The following is a 21,918-nucleotide window of genomic DNA, read 5'->3' on the forward strand; positions in this document are numbered from 1 at the left end:
TGCACTAGACGGTTCCCTCCAAGGTTCGACCCCCTCTTCATCCCCCGCCCAGCCAACCCGCAGGCCCTCCCCAACTTTAAGTGTCTGTTTTGGAGGCCGGCATCTGTCTGGTTTCCCTATAAAAGCCAACGTTCCCAGCAGCCAGACATGGAAACTGCCTGTCAGTGAGGTCCAAATTATTCCCCCTCCTCTATGCTTTTCTTTTTATACCCAGCCCAGGCAGGCCTGGGGCTTCCACTGCATGGCAAAGAAGAAAGAGGAGGAAGAGGAGTTAGTTTTTAAATGCCGACTTTCTCTTCCTCTTGAGAATCAAACCAGCTTACAATCACCGTCCCCTCCTCACAACAGACACCCTGTGATGTAGGTGGGGCTGAGAGAGTTCAGAGAGAGCTGTGACTAGCCCAAGGTCACCCAGCCGGCTGCATGTCGACAAGTGGGGAAACCAGCCCAGTTCACCAGATTAGCATCCGCCCCTCACGTGGAGGAGTGGGGAATCAAACCTGGTTCTCCAGATCAGAGTCCACTGCTCCAAACCACCGCTCTTAACCACTAAACCATGCTGTAGAAGAGAAGGGAAGATTGGCCAAGGATCCTGGAGGGTTTTCTCCTCAACTTCTGGGCATGGAGTAGGGGACACTGGGGGTGCATGGAGGGGAAGATATTGTTCAGGGGTTGGGCTAGATGACCCTGGTGGTCCCTTCCATCTCTATGATTCTATGAGAAGGATATTATTCAGTTTAAGCTCACACATGAAGCGGCCTTATACTGAATCAGACTTCTGGTCCATCACAGTCAGTTTGTCTGCTCAGGCTAGCTCCAGGGTCTCAGGTTGAGTCTTTCCATCACCTACAGCCTGATTCTTCAACTGATTTCCGAAGTCTGGAGATCAGCTCCAATTCCAGGAGTTGGCGACCCCCTATCTGGAGCTCAGAGCCCTAGACGTGTTTTGGCCCATCTTTCTAACCTCAGAACAACCGCGTAAGGTAGGCTAGGCTGAGCTGAACCCATTCTCCGACTCCAATGGTGCAAACAGCTCCCACCACACCAGTTCTAGGAAGATTACCAAAGGTTGGTGGAGGGAAGCGACGGAGACGTTTATGTGGCAATTAATCCACCGGCGCTCCCGAATTTATAGGGTTGCCTCTTCACCACCAGCAGGAGGTGTTTGGGGCGGAGCCTGAGGAGGGCGGGGTTTGGGGAGGGGAGGGACTGCAATGCCGTAGGGTCCAATGGCCAAAGCAGCCGTTTTCTCCAGGTGAACTGATTGCTATCAGCTGGAGACCAGTTGTAATAGCAGGAGATCTCCAGCTAGCACCTGGAGGTTGGCAACCCTATGAATTCAGAAAAGTCACTCAGCATGGGCAGACTGCATGTTACACACACACACACACACACACACACACACACACATCCATCTACGTTTCTGAGACTGGAGCCATTTATGCATGTGAGGCTTTGCCTTGGATTTGCTGCACTCTAGATGCACATTTCCCCCATCTGAATTCTCAAAACTCTGCATGGGGGCTTATTTTGGAGTTCTGGGAATTTGGATGGGAAAAATGTGCATCTAGAGAGCGGCAAATCCAAGGCAAAAACCTCCCATGCATAATCAGCCAGGGTTTCAAAGTTCAGAAGCTGCTCGCAGCCCGGCATAATAAAACTCCTGGGACTTTTCCTTTTAGAAGAAGAAAAAAAACTGAAGCTATATTGTGCTGGGGGGGGGCAAAGAAAAAACATGCAGGAGGGAAAAGTTTCCTGGATCTTCAGGCGTGTGCTTGTTGCCCCCTGGTGGAGGGAATGATCTCTGCGTTATTGGGGTAACACCCACCCCCTTATTTTAAAACCGGATCAGACACAAAACAGGACAGGTCTTCATGCACAGAATTGCATCCAACAGAAAGAGGCTTTAAAAAAAAAAAGGGATTCTAGGGCCATTTATGCACGGGAGGTTTTGCCTTGGATTTGCCGCTCTCTAGATGTGCATTTCCCCCCCACCATCCAAATTCTCCAAACTCCAAAATAAGTCCCCATGCAGAGTTTTGAGAATTTGCATGGGGGAAATGTGCCTCTAGAGAGCGGCAAATCCAAGGCAAAACCTCCCGTGCATAAATCGCCCTATAGATTAGGTTTTGGCAAGGCGTGCGTTCTAGTTAAATCGCACTTTCCCTCTCACGCCGCTCATTCATACACTTTTTCTTTGCCGGGGAAGGGGATTTCCTCAATGGAGGCGAAGCCCAAACGGAATCGATAGGCACTAAGGGGGATAAAAACGTTCCGGGGCTCAGACCCTTCCAGCACACACCTGCCACCTCACTCACTCCATTTACACTACTTTTTGCACAAGCCAGACATCAGGATTGTTCAGAAAGGGGGGAGGGGTTGGATGGGAAAACCCCACTAAGAAATCCCCCAAACACACCTTTTTCTCCCTTCCTCTTTTTCAGCTGTTTCTTGCCCCCCCTTCCCTCCTCCTCTCCATTCTGATTGGCTGTCTCGCCTCCCTGCGCCTCTTCCGATTGGCTCTTGCTTTCCGCCCCTTTAAACCTGCGGCCACTTCCTTAGTCAGTTTCAAGAGAAGTTCCTTCATGTGGCTGGAAGGAGCTGATGCCTCCAGGTAAGATAGAGGAGGGGCAGGTGAGGATTAAGGGTTTTTACTGGTTGCAAAGATGCAAAATCCGGCCATCTTTTGCCTTAAAACGGAGGAGCAAATTGTGGGGTGGTGGAGTTTGTTCCCCTCCTATTTCCTGCTTGATCCAGATTCATGCTGGCTCAGTGCGTGCATGACTTAAATCTGGGCCAGGATCAAGCCCCTGGTCTTGTTAATAAGTCTAAAGCTTTTTTTCTCTGTATGTTTTTATTCTGCCTTCTCGCCAAGCTGCTCAGAGTGGTTCACACTTTGCTGTTTGGTCCTCACGACCCTGTGGGGTAGGCTAGGCTGAACGAGAATGGCTGTCCCAAAGTAACCCGGTGAGCTTCGTGGCTGGGAGTGGATTTCAACCTGGCTGTCCTGAGAACAAGTATGCCGTTCTAACCACTGCCCTGATTAAGAATAATAGGAGGCCTCTGAGCATATGCAGAGTGCCTTGCAGGAAAAACACACCTGGGATATTAGGGGCTGAACTAGGGTGAATTAGGGTGGTTCCCTAAAATACACTGATGGTTGTAAATTCTGCAAAGTTTTAACACCTGGGGGATGGGCAGAGAGTCACTATTAAATCTAATGGCATTTATAATTGCAAGTGCCAAACCAATTCCATTGGTATGCTTAAAAATCTTCCGCTTCTTCCAAGGAGTTCAGGATGGCATCCGTAATTCTTCTGTTCTGCCAGTTGTCTTTACAACAACCCTGTGAGGTAGGCTAGACTGAAAGAGCTAGACTGGCCGGCCCAAGGTGAGCCCAAAATGCGCTGGCCCAAATGAGCTTCATGGCCAAAGGAGATTCGAACTCGGCTCCCTCAGCTCCTAATTCAATGCTATTCCTCATAGTTGAGAGAACAGAAACCTGCAATGAGATTTGTTTTCTCCTCTGTAGTCATCTGCAGTCTTTTCCACTCTGGCCAATTCACACAGTCCCCAAAAAAGAAATAGAATCGATCGAGCACCTCTTATTTGAGTGTACCTTATGCAATAAAATTCATAGTGAAACTATTGGACTGTTGCTAGAAAGGTGTCCCGGAAGATCTAACAAAATTAGACTTGAATATCTTCTGTCAGGTAAGAACCACCAAACAACAGGATTGGTTGGCCGGTTTTGCAACCAGGTCTGTAATCACAGAAAAATTGAGCAGGGCCTTTAATCCCGAAGAGTGGCGGAGATTTTAGTTCTTGAAATGACTTAATCTCTACTATTTGCCCAGGAGAATGTCGAAGTGTTAAATTGCTGACATATATGTGTAGTTTTAACTGGCATCTATTAGGAATATCCTGTGTTTATCGAGATCAATTGTATATAAATTTTATTCTTTCTGTAATTAATGTTTCCTTTATATACCTACTGGTCGTGGACTGTAATAATAAAGAACTGAGCTAGTTCAGTCTTCCTCTGGGGGTTGACGGTGTCTTTCCGTTCTCTCCCTGCGAGTAGGTTCCTCCACCTCGATCTCCTCCTGACGACGGCGATGAAGCCCCACCGGCTCTTCATAGCTGTGAGAAGCTTTTCGGGGGAAGCCAAGTCAGGTGGGGAGGTGAAGGTCTCTAAAGGTAGCCTCCTGCGTCAAGAAGACCCCCACAGGGCCTCCTCGGAGGGGTCTTTTTGGGCCAAGGTCTTGGACACCGAGAAAGTGGTCCGAGTCTCTTCTTCCGCCGTCAAGGAACTGACCGGCACCCACGCCGGGCTCTTGGAGGCCGTGACCAACGGAGAGGAGCGCCTGGGACTTTTCAATCAGGAGCGGCTGATGCGGAGGCTCAGTTCCCTCCAGAGAGGGGACCCAGTCCGGGTCCAGATTACTTCCGCCTCCGGGCAGAAAGTTCAAGGCATCGTCCGTTACCGAGGTCCCATAGAGAAGAACAAACGTGATACAAGTATCATCTTTGGAGTAGAGCTGGTGGTAAGTGAATGGGACCAATGAGAGAAGATGTGGTTTTCTGGTCTTTTCACAGGGACATTTCCCCCCAAGGAAAAAAAGTTCCTAAGACTCAATGGGAATTTCAGAATGAGGTCTTTTTGGGGGGGGGGGGGTCTTAAAAAGCTCAAGTTTCTAGTCCTTGGCATGGCAAAAGTTTGGTACACATAAAGTACTTGAAGGGTTGTCATATAGAGGATAGTGCGGAGTTGTTTTCTGTTGCCCCAGGTCGGACCAGAACCAACGGGTTGAAATTAAATCAAAGGCGTTTTCGACTAGACATTAGGAAGAACTTTCTAACAGAGTGGTTCCTCAGTGGAACAGGCTTCCTCGGGAGGTGGTGAGCTCTCCTTCCCTGGAGGTTTTTAAGCAGCGGTTGAATGGCCATCTGTCAGCAGTGCTGATTCTATGACCTTAGGCAGATGATGAGAGGGAGGGCATCTTGGCCATCTTCTGGGCAAGGATTAAAGGTTGGTGGGGGATGATAGTTGTGAATTTCCTGCATTGTGCAGGGGGTTGGACTAGATGACCCTGGTGATCCTTTCCAACTCGATGATTCTGTGATCAATATCAGTGGTGTTTAATGGGGGGGGGTATCATTGCTTACAGTGTGGGTGTGGTAAGTTTAAAAGCAAAGCAAAAGGGACAAAATGTAGGTGTTTAAATGTCACACAGACCACCTAGAGGACACAAAAAACAATGAATATATTCCAACAATGTTTAAAATAAAGATGACACTGTCGTTAGTTGCTAATGATATAACTGTGCACCAGAATTCTGTATACCTTACAAAGCATATAAGGCTAATACAATATCTGACAATATGCAGGGGGGGGGAATTCACATGCATCTAGATCAGGGGTGGGGAACGCCAGGCCCTGGGGCCGTATAAGGCCCGCAAAATCATTTGGTCTGGCCCTTTGTGGGTCCTGGCAGATCTTTAGCTCAGAAGGATCTAAGACTGGTTATCCGCCCCCTCCCACCAACAGGAATAGTCTCTATTCAAGACGGAAGTGAGTTTGTTTTGCCAAGAAAAGGAACCCTCCCCCCCTTGAAGAAGAGTCGCTAGCTATGGAGCTGCTAGGACCACCCAACAATATAGCAGGCTAATTTTTGAGTTGATAATCTTGTATGGCCGGCGAATGATATTATAAATATCCAAATGGCCCTTGGCAGAAAAAAGGTTCCCCACCCCTGATCTAGATGATAAACATTTTTTTCCCTCTAGGGTTGCTAGGTCCCTCTTGGCCACCGGCAGGAGGCTTTTGGGGCAGAGCCTGAGGAGGGCAGGGTTTGGGGAGGGGAGGTCCTTCCATGCCATAGAGTCCGATGGCCAAAGCGGCCATTTTCTCCAGGGAACCGATCTCTACCGGCTGGAGATCAGTTGTAATAGTGGGAGACCCCCAGCTAGTACCTGGAAGTTGGCAACCCTATTTCCGTCTCTCCCCATCCCCCAGGGTTCGGCCGCTGGGAAAGGTTTCACCGACGGCTCCTTCAAAGGCCAGAAATTCTTCTCTTGTCAAGAGAACTGCGGGGTCTTTGTGCCCGTCAACCGTATTGAGCCGGACGACTCCGTGAAGGGCAGTCCTCCAGCGCCTCCAGGAGGCAACGCCAGGGAGTGCACAAGAATCCAGCTGACATCTGGAGATCCTCTGTCGTCTCCCGGGCTGGAGATCGGGGACCGTGTTTTCTTCAAGATGGAAGACAGCACCCCTACTGGTACCGTGGTGTACTGCAACTACCTGCCCAAGAAAATGGAGACTGGGGTGTTTGTGGGGATACACCTGGTAAGTGGCATCCAATTTCCTCCTCCATATTATTCTCAGAGGCACCCCAAGGAGGGTTTCAGCTTGAAGGAACCCCTTTTTTCCAGCTTGCTAACCTTGAGCTCCCTGGAAGAAAGGTTGAGGTTAAAATATGTGCTAGATAGTGAAATGCAATCCATCCATTAAACCTTCCAAAAGGGGGATATTATTAGATGCAAAATAATCATGGTTGTCATATCTGAAAATGTACAAAGTGCCTTATTAACTTAAATATAGGAATTTGGGGGGCTATAAAATGTTCCACTGGAACCCAGGGACAGGGTATTTTTCACGATGCCACCAAGACAGCATCTGAAGAAACCTCCTTCTGAGAATGAAGCAGAGGTTGTCAAACAATGAGGACTAGAAACATATTTTTATGTTGCTTTTTAATTTAAAAACAAGCTGAAATAATTTAGCAAAGAACAAAAGTTTTCCTCGATTCCATGCAAAAGATCCTACAGCTGGTTACGCATCAGATACTGGCAATAAGGACAGAGGAAATTTGTATGTGAGCAGAGGGGAGCCAGTGTGGTGTAGTGGTTAGGAGTGGTGGACTCTAATCTGGAGAACCAGGTTTGATTCCCCACTCCTCCACATGAGCGGCTGAGGCTAATCTGGTGTACCCACTCCCACACATGAAATGCGCTGGGTGACCTTGGGGTAGTCACAATTCTCTCTGAACTCTCTCAGCCCCACCTACCTCACAAGGTGTCTGTTGTGGGGAGGGGAAGGGAAGGCAACTGTCAGCTGGTTTGAGTCTCCTTAAAAAGGTAGAGAAAATTGGGGTATAAAAACCAGCTTTTCTTCTTTGGAGGCACTGCAAGAGACCCTGTTAGCCTCCGCTCATGGATGAATTAGTGACTGAGGGAGGGTGGTACTTGGATCTTGGATTTGTATAGCAGGTAGTGGCATGGGATTGGCTCTCACCATCAGGAACCAGGAGGATATTGGTCTGCAGCCTCAGTGTCTTAGCTTGACAACTGCATCGCTTACTATTTGTACGCAAAGTTCTGACTACCTTCTTGCCCCAGAAGCAACTATTGACGTGTTTAAAACTTATCCTAGGACAAGCCAGTTGGTTCCTGGGATGGTTATTTCAAAGAACGCAAGCTCTGCCATATCCCAGCGCCAGAGTATGGGATTCTCTTGCCGATTTCTAAAGTACAGAAAGGTAAGTCCGTAGTATCTCATGGAGTAAGGGGACCAACTGGGTTTGCATCATGTATAAGTAGGGTTGCCAATTTCCAGGTGTTGGCTGGAGATCTCCTGCTATTACAACTGACAGAGGTCAGTTTCTTATGGGCTAACACATACATACCATATCGAAACACATGGAACAGATGGATTTGTAGAATTTTCCTATTTAAAGTTAATAAAACACCATTAGAGGCTTGTCTTTCATTTGAAACTAGGCAACCCAGACATGCCTGACCACATAATACCTTTTGGAATACAGGCCAAGAGACTCTTTTAGAGGACTCTTCTGGAATCCAGACTTTCCTGGAATCTGGCTTTTAGAAACTATGTTTACGGAATCCAAGCTGTCACTAGCAAAGACTGTAACTGACTGAAAACATTATCGAACAGTGTTGTATAATTTTATATTATGTTTTAAGTTTAAAAATAAATAAATCACAGTAGAATGTTAGTAAAGATATTCATGTAAGCATACTCTTTGAGAAATGTAAAATGCTGGTATATTTATCCATTATAAAGGTATAACAAGACACAAACTGACTGTTCAGCATATGAGCTTATGACCAGTAGGAGGAACTCCTTATATGGTATCCAAGGAATCCAAGGATTCATACAGCAGTTGTGCGCAAACTCAGAATACATCTCACATATCAGATCAAAAAATCAGGAAAACCTGATCTCACAAACATATAAAAGAAGGGCTCTTCTAAGCCTAAGGTTAGAGTTCCTAACAGGTTAGTACCCTCTGGTCTAAATGGATCTCTCCATCCCTTGCGTGGGATGTAAGCTCTCAGACCTTGATCCTTGTGTGGATTGAGGCTCTTAGAGCTTTCCAGTCCTCATGGACTGGAGGAGCTTAGATCCTTCCAAGTCTTTGCGTAGACATGGAGGTTCTAAGAGCTCCCTAGCTCACTTCTTATAGATCTCTCCATCCCTTGTATGGAGGCAGTGAGATCTCCTTAATTCTAGCATGGATTAAGGAGCTTTCACTAAGATCTATATAGCCCTTACATGGACACTTCAGTCCTTATAGGCATGGAAGTTCTTAGACTTCCCTTAGACTAAGGTCTTACACAGAACGCTTTAATCTTCGCATAGATTAAAGGTTCATGGAGCTCTCTAGTCTTCGCATGGAACTAGAGGTGCACACACAGATCTCTCTGATATTGGCAAAAACAGAAAGACTTCTAGACTCAGTCCTCTCATAGGCTAAGAACACTCAGAGATTTTTCTATAATTTCATGGACCTGGTCCTGGCATGGATTAAAAATATGCTCTATATGCTCATGAATTCCATTCTTACATGAACTTAGAGAATAATCAGAGATTTCTCTATCCTTTACATACACCAAAGATACTCAGAGACTCCAACAACAAATGGAGAGTCTTATAGGTCTACCCAGTTTTAACATGGACTGGGGACTCTCAGATCTCTTTAGTCCTGCTGTACTGGGGAGTTTCACAGATGACATGATTGGGTAAAGTATGCCTACTTACTATTATGATATTCTAGATACTTTGAATTAAGATACTTTTAACTAAATCAGATCTTATTCACTGAACTAACCATTTTTACAAGTTTCTTTAACTTACATTGTTTGAATGATGAATATGAATAATATTATTGTTTAAGGTTTGATACTCCTAAATAGAGATATAAAATAGAGATTGTTTAAGATTGCTTGCAACAAGAACATGTTTAAGACTCATAATGTCTGAACTTTTGTAACATTCAGGGCCGGATTTAGGTTTGATGAGGCCCTAAGCTATTGAAGGTAATGGGGCCCTTTATATGTCCAGATAACAGGTACAACAGCTTGACCTACATTCAACTGTGCTGCACTACAGTGTGCAGCTGCATGCTACATGTTGCCATGCAACCAGTCCATGCAGAATGTAGGCACCCTATATATAGAAATGAGCAAACCAGTGATATTTTAGGGAGCAGGCTAGCAGGCGGGGCCCATTACTTTCATCATAGGAGCCTACACAACACAAAACACTGTTGCTGTATGTAGGTTTTATTTTATTTGTTTTTTATCTTATATTTTGGAAATGTACATCCAGGTTTTTTTTCCTTTAATTTTTTGGGGGGGCCCCAAGAGAGTGGGGCCCTAAGCAATAGCCTGTTTAGCTTATACGTAAATCCGGCACATTATTAACATAATGTAGTATGTATGCATGTAGATGGTTACAAAGTCTTTAAATGCTACTAACATTTAAAGACTTTGTAACCATCTACATGCATACATACTACATTATGTTAATACTATATATATTTTGCATATTTTTGAAGCAATTCAATAAAAAACTTACTCCGGTAAGAAAGCAGTTGAGTCCTGCTTAGTAGGTGTCTAACTGAATACGATAATATACTTCTTCTCAGGAAGGGGTCGATTCTAAGAGCATAGGCACTGAAACTCACCGACCCTCTTCAAGTTCCCCTGGAGAAAATGGCCGCTTTGGAGGGTGGACCCTAGGGTATTATACCCCACTGTAGTCCCTCCCCAACACTCTTTTATTTTTAGAAAATATTATCAGAAAGCTGTTCACTGCCAAACTGGCTACTGATTCTGATTCTGTTGCCCCAGAAGGTCGGACCAGAACCAATGGGTTGAAATTAAATCGAAAGAGTTTCTGTCTAGACATTGGGAAGAATTTTCTAACAGAGCCGTTCCTCAGTGGAACAGGCTTCCTCGGGAGGTGGTGAGCTCTCCTTCCCTGGAGGTTTTTAAGGAGAGGCTAGATGGCCATCTGTCAGCAATGCTGATTCTATGACCTTAGGCAGATCATGAGAGGGAGGGCATCTTGGCCATCTTCTGGGCATGGAGTAGAGGTCACTGGGGGTGTGTGGGTGGGAGATAGTTGTGAATTTCCTGCATTGTTCATGGAGTTGGACTTGATTACCCTGGTGGCCCCTTCCAACTCTATGATTCTATGATTCTATATGCATCATACTGTTGATGTGGTTTAATGGATAAGGTGTTAGATAGACATCAGAGAGAGCTGGGTTCTAATCCTGGCACAGACAGACGTGGAGCTCCCTCGGTAACTTTGTTCAGTCATCATCTCTCAGCCCGTCTTACTTTACAAGTTTGTTGTGGGGGGGGGGAATTAAAGGGGCACAGTCTCATATGCCGCCCTGAGCTTCCTGGAGGACTGGCGAGGTGACAACATGACAGTTTATTTAATTATATTTTCTCCTTCCACAGAACAGCCTGACAGGAGCCCTGAGGCTTTGGACAGCAGCACCTCCCCACCCAGCTCGGCCTTTTTTGATTGCTCATCCCCCCCATCCATCCGGTACCCCCCAAGGATGGAGGGGTGTTCACCCAAGGAGCCTTCCTCCCTGCTCCATTCCCTTGGCTCAGAGAAGCAAAAAGGCAGGAACGGTGAGAGAAAGGAGGAGGAGGAGGAAGAGGGGGGTGAAGAAGACAAGGAGGAAGAGGATGAACCATATGAACACCATCTCCTGGAGATCAACTCCATGGTAGAAGTTAACTATCCACCAATCTACGGAGTGATCCGCTGGATTGGGGATCTACTTGACATGGAAGAAACGATTGCTGGACTGGAGCTGGTGAGGACAAATGAGGTGGCCGGGTAGAATGTGTCATGGCCGAAGCAAACCCCATCTAGGGTTGCCTGTCCCCCACCCCCCACCATTGGCAGAAGCTTCTGTGTGGGGAGTGGGATTTACGAGCGCTCATGCAATAATGTCCCTTCCGGGGTAAACCCAGAAGTGACTGGGGCGCTCTAGTGCGTCCCTCAAAAAACTCTATGGAAACCATGGAGATTTTGGAGGAGTGTGCTAGAGTGTCCCCATCAAACCCAGAAGTGGTGGCTTTGGAAGGGACATTAGTGTGCCACGCCACACGTGTGGGTATTGTCCTCCCCTTTAGCTGGCCTGTTTCCCCCGCTGGCCAGCTGAGGGCTGGTGGGCTGGCCTGTTAATTGGCGGACAATTGCCCACCATTAACAGGCACCTTGCAGCCCTAACCCCGTCACACGTCATTCTAGTCCGGTGACATTCCGTGGCTGTTGACAGGCAACCTGCGTCTCCTCTGAGCGCCGTTCCCCAACGTTGCACCTCTCCAACGTTCCTCCCCACGTTTCATGGAAGTAGGTAAGGGCATTGCTTGGTGCAGGGGTGGGGAACGTCAGGCCCGGGGGCCGTTTAAGGCCCGCGAAATCATTTGGTCTGGTCCTTCGTGGGTCCTGGCAGATCTCTGTCTCAGAAGGATCTAAGACTGGTGATCCGCCTCCTCCCGCAGACAGGAATACCCTCTATTCAAGGCGGATGTGAGTTTGTTTTGCTGAGAAAAGGAACCTTTTTCCCCCTTGCAGAAGAGTCATCAGCTATGGTGTTGCCAGGACCGCCCAAGAAACTGTGTTAACCCTTTGCCCGCATGGGGCGGGGGTGTCATCTCGGGTAGCTGCCTGCTTGGGGCTTGGTCAGCTAATTTTTAAGTTGATAATTTTGTATGGCCCGCGAATGATGTTATAAATATCCAAATGGCCCTTGGCGGAAAAAAGGTTCCCCCCCCCCCCGGCAGGTGGTTTTGTTTATTTATCGAAACTTTTCTATCCCGCCTTTCCTCATATGACAACAATAGGTGAAAACGCTGTAAATTAAAACTAAAACAGACAACCCGTACTCTTTCCCCCATCCCTTACCTTAAAACATGCCCACCATTCAAACCCCTTCAAAATCTCTGGCAAACAGGCAGGACTTGCAGCTAGGGTTGCCAGGTCCCTCTTCGCCAACCTGCTGGAGGTTTTTGGGGCAGAGCCTGAGGAGGGTGGGGTTTGGGGAGGGGAGGGACTTCAATGCCGTAGAGTCCAATTGCCAAAGTGGCCATTTTCTCCAGGGGAACTGATCTCTATTGGCTGGAGATCAGTTGTAATAGTGGGAGATCTCCAGCTAGTACCTGGAGGTTGGCAACCCTACTTGCAGCACCTCCTGAAAATCTCATCTCTTCAAGGAGCCCATTCTACAGAACCGGGGCCACAATGGAAAAGGCCCGGGTTCTGGTCGATGCCAAACGTAGGGATGCCGGCCTCCAGGTGGGACCTGGGGGATCCCCCTGCTGCAGCCACAGCCCCTTTGATTTCTCCAATCCCTTGTTAATGTATACTTGACGACGGCACAGACTGACAGTGCTGTGACTTAGAATGTGGGTGCAGAAAAGAGCAACCAAAACGATCAGAGGGCTAGAGCAACTGCCCTATGAGAAGCTGTTAAAACGCTTAGGGCTGTTAAGCCTGGAAAGAAGGCGCTTAAGGGGAGACATGATAGAGGTCTATAAAATTATGCATGGTTTGGAGAGAGTGGACAGGGAGAAGCTTTTCTCCGTCTCTCATAATACTAGAACGCAGGGTCATCTGCTGAAGCTGGCGGGTGAGAGATTCAAAACTGATAAAAGGAAATATTTCTGCACACAATGCCTAGTTAAATTGTGGAACTCCCTGTCCCAGGATGTGGTGATGGCTGCCAACTTGGAAGGTTTGAAGAGGGGAGTGGACATGTTCATGGAGGAGAGGGGTATCCATGGCTACTAGTTAAAATGGATACTAGTCATGATGCAGACCTATTTTCTCCAGGATCAGAGGAGCATGCCAAATATATTAGGTGCTGTGGAACACAGGCAGGATGGTGCTGCTGCAGTGGCCTTGTTTGGGGGCTTCCTAGAGGCACTTGGTTGGCCACTGTGGGAACAGACTGCTGGACTTGAGGAGCTTGGTCTGATCCAGCAGGACTTTTCGTATGTTCTTATGTAGGATGAACCCGATGGGAGATTGTATCTGCTTTGTGTATTTTGTAGGAGGAGCCGCTGTCTTCGGGCTGCACGGATGGACAGTACCGAGGGGTCCGCTACTTCCATTGCCCGCCCAACAAGGCCCTCTTTGTCCGGTTGCGCCGCTGCCGGCCCGACTCCCGTTTCGGCATGGAGCAGAATCTGGAGAATCCCGTTTTGCGATGCAATTCCCTGGGTACGGCACATCCTTAGGAGGATAGTGAGAACTGTGATGGATTTTGGTTCGTTTAGCCATTGATTCCCCAAATGTGTGCTCGGACATGCTGGTGTGCCCCCTCAAGGGCTGTTAGTAGGTTTACCACGTGGAGCAAGGCGAACCCAACACTCTTCATCCGAAGATCTCATCACCCTTCTCTCCCCAGATTTCCACGTGTATACCAGTGCGAAAGTGGAAGAGGACACGCCGCCGCCGCCGTTGGGTGATCGTGGCATGGAGCATCTCTTGGGATGGAAGAAAGGGATCCAGGGACATTGCAACTCCTGTTATCTAGACGCCACGCTTTTCTGGTGAGCGCAGGCTCACGCGAAAGAGCCCATCTGGCGGAATGGGCAACCACTGGAATACCTGAGTTCAGTAACTTGCTTGGCCCTGAGATATCCAGGGGCAAATTCCTATCCTAGGTTTGTCTTTGGGAGAGCCTGACAGGTGTAATACGTGCTTGTAGAGTCCAGCGAGCTAACGGTGAAGGAGTCTTCGATTATCGGCTTTCCCTCTTGGACCCATAAGGCTGTGCTCTTTAACCCCACGTTGCACGACATCCCATAGTTTTCCATAGCGTGTCACTCATCGAAACTTGCCACAGAAATGGTGCTCCTGCAATTACAGCTCAGTTATTTCCAGCATGGTGTAGTGTGGAGAACCAGCATGGTGTAGTGGTTAAGATCGGTGGTTTGGAGCGGTGGACTCTGATCCGGAGAACCGGGTTTGATTCCCCCCTCCTCCACATAAGCTGCAGAGGCTAATCTGGTGAACCGGGTTTGTTTCCCCACTCCTACACCTGAAGCCAGCTGGGTGACCTTGGGCTAGTCACAGCTCTCTCAGCCTCACCTACCTCACAGGGTGTCTGTTGTGGGAAGGTGAAGGGAAGGTGATTGTAAGCCAGTTTAATTCTTTCTTAAGTGGTAGAGAAAGTCGGCATATAAAAACCAACTCTTCTCTTCATTCAGAACTGGGTATAAATGTAGCTATTTGCCCCTTCTCTTCTGCTCTTAGTATGTTCACTTTCTCCTCGGTGCTGGATTCGATGCTGCTCCGTCCGGCAGACAAGAACGACGGGGAGTCTTATACTGAGACGCGGGACCTGTTGAGGACGGAGATAGTCAACCCTTTGCGCAAGTGAGTTTGCCAAATTTTCACATCCTGTTCCATTGTAGACCATCCCCTGTTTTCCTCCAGGAGCAAAATATAGCCCTGGAACTTCAATGTGTACTAAATCTTTGTGCTGAGCTATGGCACAGGGCCCAGTTTGAATGTAGGATCCCAAGAGAGAAAAGGTAACCTCTAATAGTGTTATTTTTCTGCAAAGTCATTCCAGAAATTTCTCATCAAAATTGTGTGTGTAAAATGAGCAAATTTGCATATATGCTATCATGTCTTACTGATATATATATAAACTATGAGCAGCACACAACGGTTGCTTTCCTTCCGAGACCACAACTGTATACCCAAAAATTGTTTCAGAAGTAAATCTGGAGGTGGTAAAGTTGTTTCTTTCCCTCCTCTCTGGGTAGGAACGGCTACGTCTGTGCTACCAAAGTCATGGCGCTGCGGAAAGTTCTGGAAACTGCCGGGCATTCTTCGGGCTTCACAAGTGAAGAGAAAGGTTGGTGAAAGGTGTGCGTGAGAGAGAGAGAGCAACACAGTGACCGTGTGTGTAGTTTGGGCAGCTGTACAAGGGAAGAAGAAAGAAGAAGAGGGAAAAGTCAAATTTATTAAGCTGCCATTGTGCCCTCGATGCGGCATCTTGACAACTTGGCTGGTGTGTTCAAATGAGAGGCTTCAGTGAGGACTGGGCAGGGCGTTCCCTCCTCTGGTACCACGTCCTCTTTCCTTTCTTATCACAGACCCAGAAGAATTTCTCACCCTGTTGTTCCGAGTCCTGAAAATGGACCCGCTCTTCCAGATTCGGTGAGTGACCCCCAAGCACCAAGGGAAGAAGAAGGAGCCCCTTTTCATCTCTACTGCGCCCCACCTTTCTGTGACCCGTTTTCCTCAGAAATTACTTTTATGACACATTGCTGGTAATGCCCTTTCAAAATCGCCAGAAATATGGCATTAATGTTCTCCCCCAACATGCAACACTGAGCTTATTAGGAGGATGGGTGGGGTTGCCAACCTCCAGGTGCTAGCTGGCGATCTCCTGTTTTTACAACTGCTCTCCTGTTGATAGAGATCAGTTCACCTGGAGAAAACGGCTGCTTTGGCAATTGGACTCTATGGCATTGAAGTCCCTCCCCTCCACAAACCCTGCCCTCCTCAGGCTCCACCCCAAAAACCTCCCGCCGGTGGCGAAGAGGGATCTGGCAACCCTAGTTGGAAGAAGGAGTTAGGGTGGGCACCGAAGCCTCCCTTATGGATAACCCTGTTCTGTTTTGTGTGCGTTGCTGAGATCTCACTGGACTTACCTTCATGACCTTGAGGACTTAAGCCATTTTTTTTAAAAAAAAGAAAACCTAAACATGATACCCAAACAGTGCCATCCTAAGAACACTTTCCTGAGAATAATCCCCATTGAGTTCTGAGTAGACCTATTTAAGATTACTCTCAGGGTCCCCATAAGGGACATTTAACTGGCTGTATTGCTACCCAACATCTTTTTGTTCATATTGCAGTAGCTCACGTTCCAAAATGTTTATGTAGGTGTAGGTGATCATAACCTAAATGGGGAAGGGGGGGGGGAACTATTCGTTACTCCCACTGGCTATAACTATCTTCTCTTCTTGCCCTTGATTCACATTCTACTTTCCTTTCATTCCCCGCAGCCCCCATTCATATTAGCTTCTCCCCTTCTCATCCTTTTCTCTCCCCTTCCCACCAAGCTCGGCTGGCAAGGACCCTCACGGGTGCATTTTCTACCAGATCTTCACCGAGGGGCACCCCACCCAGGCGGTACCCACCGTTCAGCAGCTGCTGGAAGGGTCACTCATCACTGCGGACCTCAAGTTCACAGAGGTGAGATCCAGAAGGATGGTAGGACCATCATTTTGATCGCGCCCCGTAGACGCCCCGTTTGCTCCGTCCTGTAGTCTGTGGGGTTAGCAAGCCTCTTATGACAGCGGAAGGGTCCATTGTTAATGGAAGGGATCTGCTAGAACCGACTCCACGGTTTTTATGGCAGCTCAGTGGAGTAGTACACAAGTGCCACAAAAATGTCCATGAATAGACCCAGCGAAGAGTTCAAGAAACACTGGAAATTATATAATGCTTATGTTTCATAAATTATGTAAAACTTGAAATGAAACTGTTTAGTCAAATTATTATACAGGAACAGTAGATAATAGAATTATTATCATATTGAGGATGGTGCCGAGTTGTTTTCTGTTGCCCAAGAAGGTCGGACCAGAACCAACGGGTTGAAATTAAATCAAGAGTTTCCGTCTAGACATCAGGAAATTTTTTGTAAATATTAGAGCAGTTCCTCAGTGGAACAGGCTTCCTCGGGAGGTGGTAAGCTCTCCTTCCCTGGAAGTTTTTAAGAAGAGGTTAGATGGCTCTCTGTCAGCAATGCTGATTCTGTGACCTTGGGCAGATGATGAGAGGGAGGGCATCTTGGCCATCTTCTGGTCACTAGGTATGAGGGGGAGGTAGTCGTGAATTTCCTGCATTGTGCAGGGGGTTGGACTTGATGACCCTGGTGGTCCCTTCCAACTCTATGATTCTATGAATCTAGCAACTATAAACAAGCCTATATAAGACTATGTGGTGTTCATTATGAATTAACAGTTTAAAGTATTTATATTATGAGATGGAATGATTGAATGAAAAGCAGTTAACTCATTATCATAAAGCAGTAAAATTAATGCCAGAAAGTTATAATAGTGTATAAAAGGGAAGATGGGGAGAGGGCAGTAAAACTATACACATTCACCAAGTTAAAGCCTATCTTATCTATGTTACTTTATATCAGGGGTGGGGAACCTTTTTTCTGCCAAGGGCCATTTGGATATTTATAACATCATTCACGGGCCATACAAAATTATCAACTTAAAAATTAGCCGACCAAGTCCCTAGCAGGCAGCTGCCCCAGATGACCCCCCCTGTGCGGGCAAGCAGGCAGGCATCCAACCGGTGGCTCACTCTGTGGGAGGGGGTGGATCGCCAGTCTTAGATCCTTCTGAGCCAGAGATCTGCCAGGACCCACGAAGGGCCAGACCAAATTATTCCACAGGCCTTAAACGGCCCACGGGCCTGACATTTCCCACCCCTGCTTTCTATGTATGTAATGCAAGGTGTTCTTTTTTGTTTTGTTTTGTTTTGTTTTGGTGTTATATGTTTTATATAACTTGGAAATAAAAACTTAATTAAAAAAAAAACCAGGAAAAAAATGTCTATCAATAGCTACCCATCCTTTCTCTCCTTCTGGCTTATTCCTGGCGCTTCCTTGTTCCCCACCAGGCCCCCTCCTGTCTCATCCTGCAGATGCCGAGGAACGGAAAGAACTTCAAGGCCTTCCGCACCATCCAGCCCAGCCTGCTACTTGACATCACTGACCTTCTGGAAGACAGTAAGGAAAGAGACGGAATCTGGTGCAAAAGTCTCCCGGGGATTTGTGGGAGGGAAAGGGCAAGTTTCTGGGTGAGGACCCAGGGCACTGGCCAATCAGTCCTGTGCACAGCCAGCTTCTCTTTCCAAGAGAAGCTGAGTTAGGTTTTTCAGAGAGGGAGCACAGCAAGCGTGCTTCCACATTAGCCTCACTGCTCTAAAAGCGTTAGGTGTCTTTGGTCTTTGAGACTCTTTGTTTCTTTGACCGACCGGAATGTGTCTGACCGAAACATTTGCAGCTCCTCGGGAATGCTGTATCTGCCAAGGGCTGGCGGTGACGGAGTGTCTGGATTGCTACGGGGATCACAGCTTTGGCTTCGGACACATCAAACAGTTCTGCGGGACCTGCAGCCAGCAGGTACGTTTGGTGGGTTGGTTTCTCAGTGCAGGGGACCTTGGGTTAGATCCCACGAATGATGGTTTCAGCGTCAGGGTCGGGGAAGGCACCTCGTGCCCGGGGAAAGTGCCACCATTTGCAAAAATCTGTCCCTGAGAGCCTGACCCTAGTGTACCAAACTCCCCCACAAGACAGAAGGGAGCGTACACAAAAAGTTTAGTCAGGAGGGGAACTACCGTAAGTTCAAGCCAAACCTTTGCAACAAATGCGATTGGTTCATTTCAAGGATTTGGAGGGGAAATAACCACTTTATTTGTTAATTAGAGAGCCAGCGGGGTGTAGCGGTTAGGAGCAGTGGACTCTAATCTGGTGAACTGGGTTGGCTTCCCCACTCCTTCACATGAAGCCTGCTGGGAGACCTTGGGATAGTCACAGTTCTTTTAGAGCTCTCTCAGCCTCACCTACGTCACAAGGTGTCTGAAGGGAAGAAGATGGTAAGCCAGTTTCCTTCTCCTTAAAGAAGGTAGAGACCATTCCAGGCTAATTTTATAGCACTTTAGACAGCTCTTGAAAAGGAAAAAAAGACAGAAACAATATAAGAGAACCTTGTCATGGTATTCTGTAAGATGCAAACATAACTACTTTAATAGAGTTCCACACAGCTGTTACAATGTCTATAGCTAGTTTCCCACATGGGGTTCAGCTAGATTATGTAGTAAAGCCTCAGCATTCCTCCAGGGAAATGTGCCACTGGCATGGACGCTTACCCACATAATCTGAGATACCACAGATGCCAGCAAAGTATAGAAGCAAACTGAAGAAAAAGGGTCTCTCAAGCTCAGTATTGTCTGCTCTGAGAGGCAGCGCTTTCTCCAGGGTCTTGAACAACGGACTTTCACACCACCCCCTACCTGATCCTTTCAATTGGAGATGCCAGGGGATTGAACCTGGGTCTTTCTTTGTACATCACGGACGCTCTACCACTGAGCATTGACCCCTCCTCATCCTCCCCTTTCTAAAATGCTTGCGGCACTCGGCTTGCCTTTGCAGGTTCACAAGCACCGTGCCCGGCGCTGCCACCAGCCCCGGCCGCTGCATCTTCCTGAGGAGCTGTCCCGTATGGGCCATTTGCCCAACGTCATCCCCCGTCAGACCATGCAGCTCTTCGCCATCCTCTGCATCGAGACCAGCCACTACGTAGCCTTTACCCGCCACGGCTCCGATGTCCACCAGTGGCTCTTCTTTGACAGCATGGCTGACCGGGAGGGTAAGCAGCCACGAGGAGAAGCCGAGAGCCTCTTCCTGTGAGGAACAGGAAGAGGGGCCCCCTGGTGGTGGAACTCTTTAGAGCAGGGGCGTCAACATACGGCCCAGAGGCCAGATGTGGCCCCTTGAGATCTGTGCTCTGGCCCGCAAGCCAGCCGAGGCAGCCACCTCCCCCCACTCTCGATCTAGGCAAGCGAGGCATGGCCCAGCCCGACCAAGTGAGATTTATGTCGTCTCCAGCCCTTGTTCACAAATGAGTTTGACACCCCTGCTTTAGAGGGCTGATGAACTTACCTCTGTTTTCATCTTTGGCCTCTTCCGGTCCTCCATCTCCCTCTTGCCTCCTCATCTAATCTACATTTTGCTGCTGTCATGTATTTCTTTTTCTCTTCACTTCGCTATCTCAGACTCTTTACATTTTATTCTCCTTGGGCATTCCTGAGATTCGGCATGGGGAAACGGCAGGGAGGAGGTGTGGCTGCGCCTCCTAAAGCTGTTCCCCGCATGCCAAACACCCAAAAAAGCCTTTTAGCTGCTTTTTTTGTTTGTTTTTTGCAAAACAGGGCCTTTTTGGTACATAGAGAAAAGCGAGCCAATGCCTGCTAAAAAGCAGGTGCAGCTTTGCTCTTCTCTGAGCCAGCATTCCCGGGGCAAAAAAGGACAGGAAGCTGCCTAACGGCAGCTCCTCCCCCCAGCCCGCCCCAGGGATGCCTTCCAGGTCACCAGCGTGGGCTTTTACGCTGGTGGGACGCCGGCGGAAGGCCCCTTCAGCATCCTGGGGCGGCACTGCCATGCCAGCGACCGGCATCTGGGCTTTCCCGTCAGCATTTGGGCCACTAACGCCGGTGTAAGTAGCCCAGACACCGGCGTGGGGCCCCCGAATGCCAGCACAGTGCCTTCCTGGCCTCCTAAGGGCTTCCTGGCCTCCTAAGGGTGTCTGTTGTGGGGAGGGGAAGGGAAGGTGATTGTCAGTCAATTTGCTTCTTCCTTAAGTGGTAGAGAAAGTCAGCATATAAAAACCAACTCTTCTTCCTCCTCTTCTGTTTCTCCTAACCTCTTCCCTCATTCCTCTGTGTTTCAGGTGGCCTCAATGGCTTTAATATCCCTCGCGTGACGACCTGTTCGGAGGTTGCGGACTACTTGGAACTGTCCCCCAAGGAGCTGCAGGACCTGGACCCCAAAACCTTGCCCCCATGTGCTCGCCGCCTGCTCTGTGATGCTTACATGTGCTTCTACCATAGCCCTTCCCTCGGCCTGTACAAATAAGCCCCTTGCTGAAGAACACAAGGATTACAGATAGGGTTGCCAGCTCCAGGTTGGGAAATAGCTGGAGGATTTGGGGGTGGAGCCTGAGGAGGGCGTGGTTTGGAGAGGGGAGGGACTTCAATGCCATAGAGTCCAAAGCGGCCATTTTCTCCAGGGGAACTGATCTCTGTTGGCTGGAGATCAGTTAAAATAGAGATCTTCAGTAGGGTTGCCGGGTCCCTCTTTGCCACCAACGGGAATTTTTTGGGTTGGAGCCTGAGGAGGGCATGGTTTGGAGAGGGGAGGGACTTCAATGCCATAGAGTCCAATGGCCAAAGCGGCCATTTTCTCCAGGGGAACTGATCTCTCTGTCGGCTGGAGATCAGTTGTAACAGCAGGAAATTTCAGCCAACACTTGGAGGTTGGCAACTTTAATTATCGCCAAAGCACTCAGGCATGGGTGTGGAGTCCTGGAGTGAACCTTGCTATGGATGAATAGCAGGATGTGTGGGTCTTCAGCTGGAGCAGCTGGGATAAGTGGCACAGGCCTAACCCGGTGAGCAGCCAAAGACTGAAACCGCTTCTGCTTTTTGGTGGGAGCGGCCGTGTTCTCCCCCTGACACAACTGAAATAATCCAAGCCATGATTGACTGCCTGGCAGCCGTGCTAGTGAAGATTACGGCTGCCAGTTGTACGAGCATACCTCGGAGACATTGTGGGTTCAGTTCCGGCCCACTGCAATAAAGCGAATGTCACAATAAAGTGAGTCACGCAAATTATTGGGTTTCCCAGTGCATATAAAAGTTATGTTTACACTACACTGTAGTCTATTAAGTGTGCAACTGCCGTGGCTCAGTGGTAGAGTGTCTGCTTGGCATGCAGAAGGTCCCTGGTTCAATCCCTGGCATCTCCAGTTAAAGGG

General features: G+C 48.2%; 1 protein-coding gene across 1 annotated transcript; it reads left to right on the forward strand.

Annotated features, from left to right (window-relative positions):
• Positions 1-4,118: 4,118 nt before the first annotated feature.
• On the forward strand, positions 4,119-21,017 carry LOC130490105 (ubiquitin carboxyl-terminal hydrolase CYLD-like). Its single transcript, XM_056863904.1, has 14 exons — positions 4,119-4,547; positions 6,020-6,349; positions 7,436-7,541; positions 10,780-11,147; positions 13,393-13,561; positions 13,749-13,893; positions 14,600-14,722; positions 15,118-15,209; positions 15,451-15,514; positions 16,426-16,558; positions 18,002-18,110; positions 18,388-18,506; positions 19,536-19,752; positions 20,833-21,017. The coding sequence occupies exons 1-14, from the start codon at positions 4,119-4,121 to the stop codon at positions 21,015-21,017; spliced, it is 2,589 nt and encodes an 862-aa protein (XP_056719882.1).
• The last annotated feature ends 901 nt before the right edge of the window (positions 21,018-21,918 follow it).

This window comes from Euleptes europaea, chromosome 18, assembly GCF_029931775.1.
Source record: "Euleptes europaea isolate rEulEur1 chromosome 18, rEulEur1.hap1, whole genome shotgun sequence".
NCBI classification, from domain to species: domain Eukaryota; kingdom Metazoa; phylum Chordata; class Lepidosauria; order Squamata; family Sphaerodactylidae; genus Euleptes; species Euleptes europaea.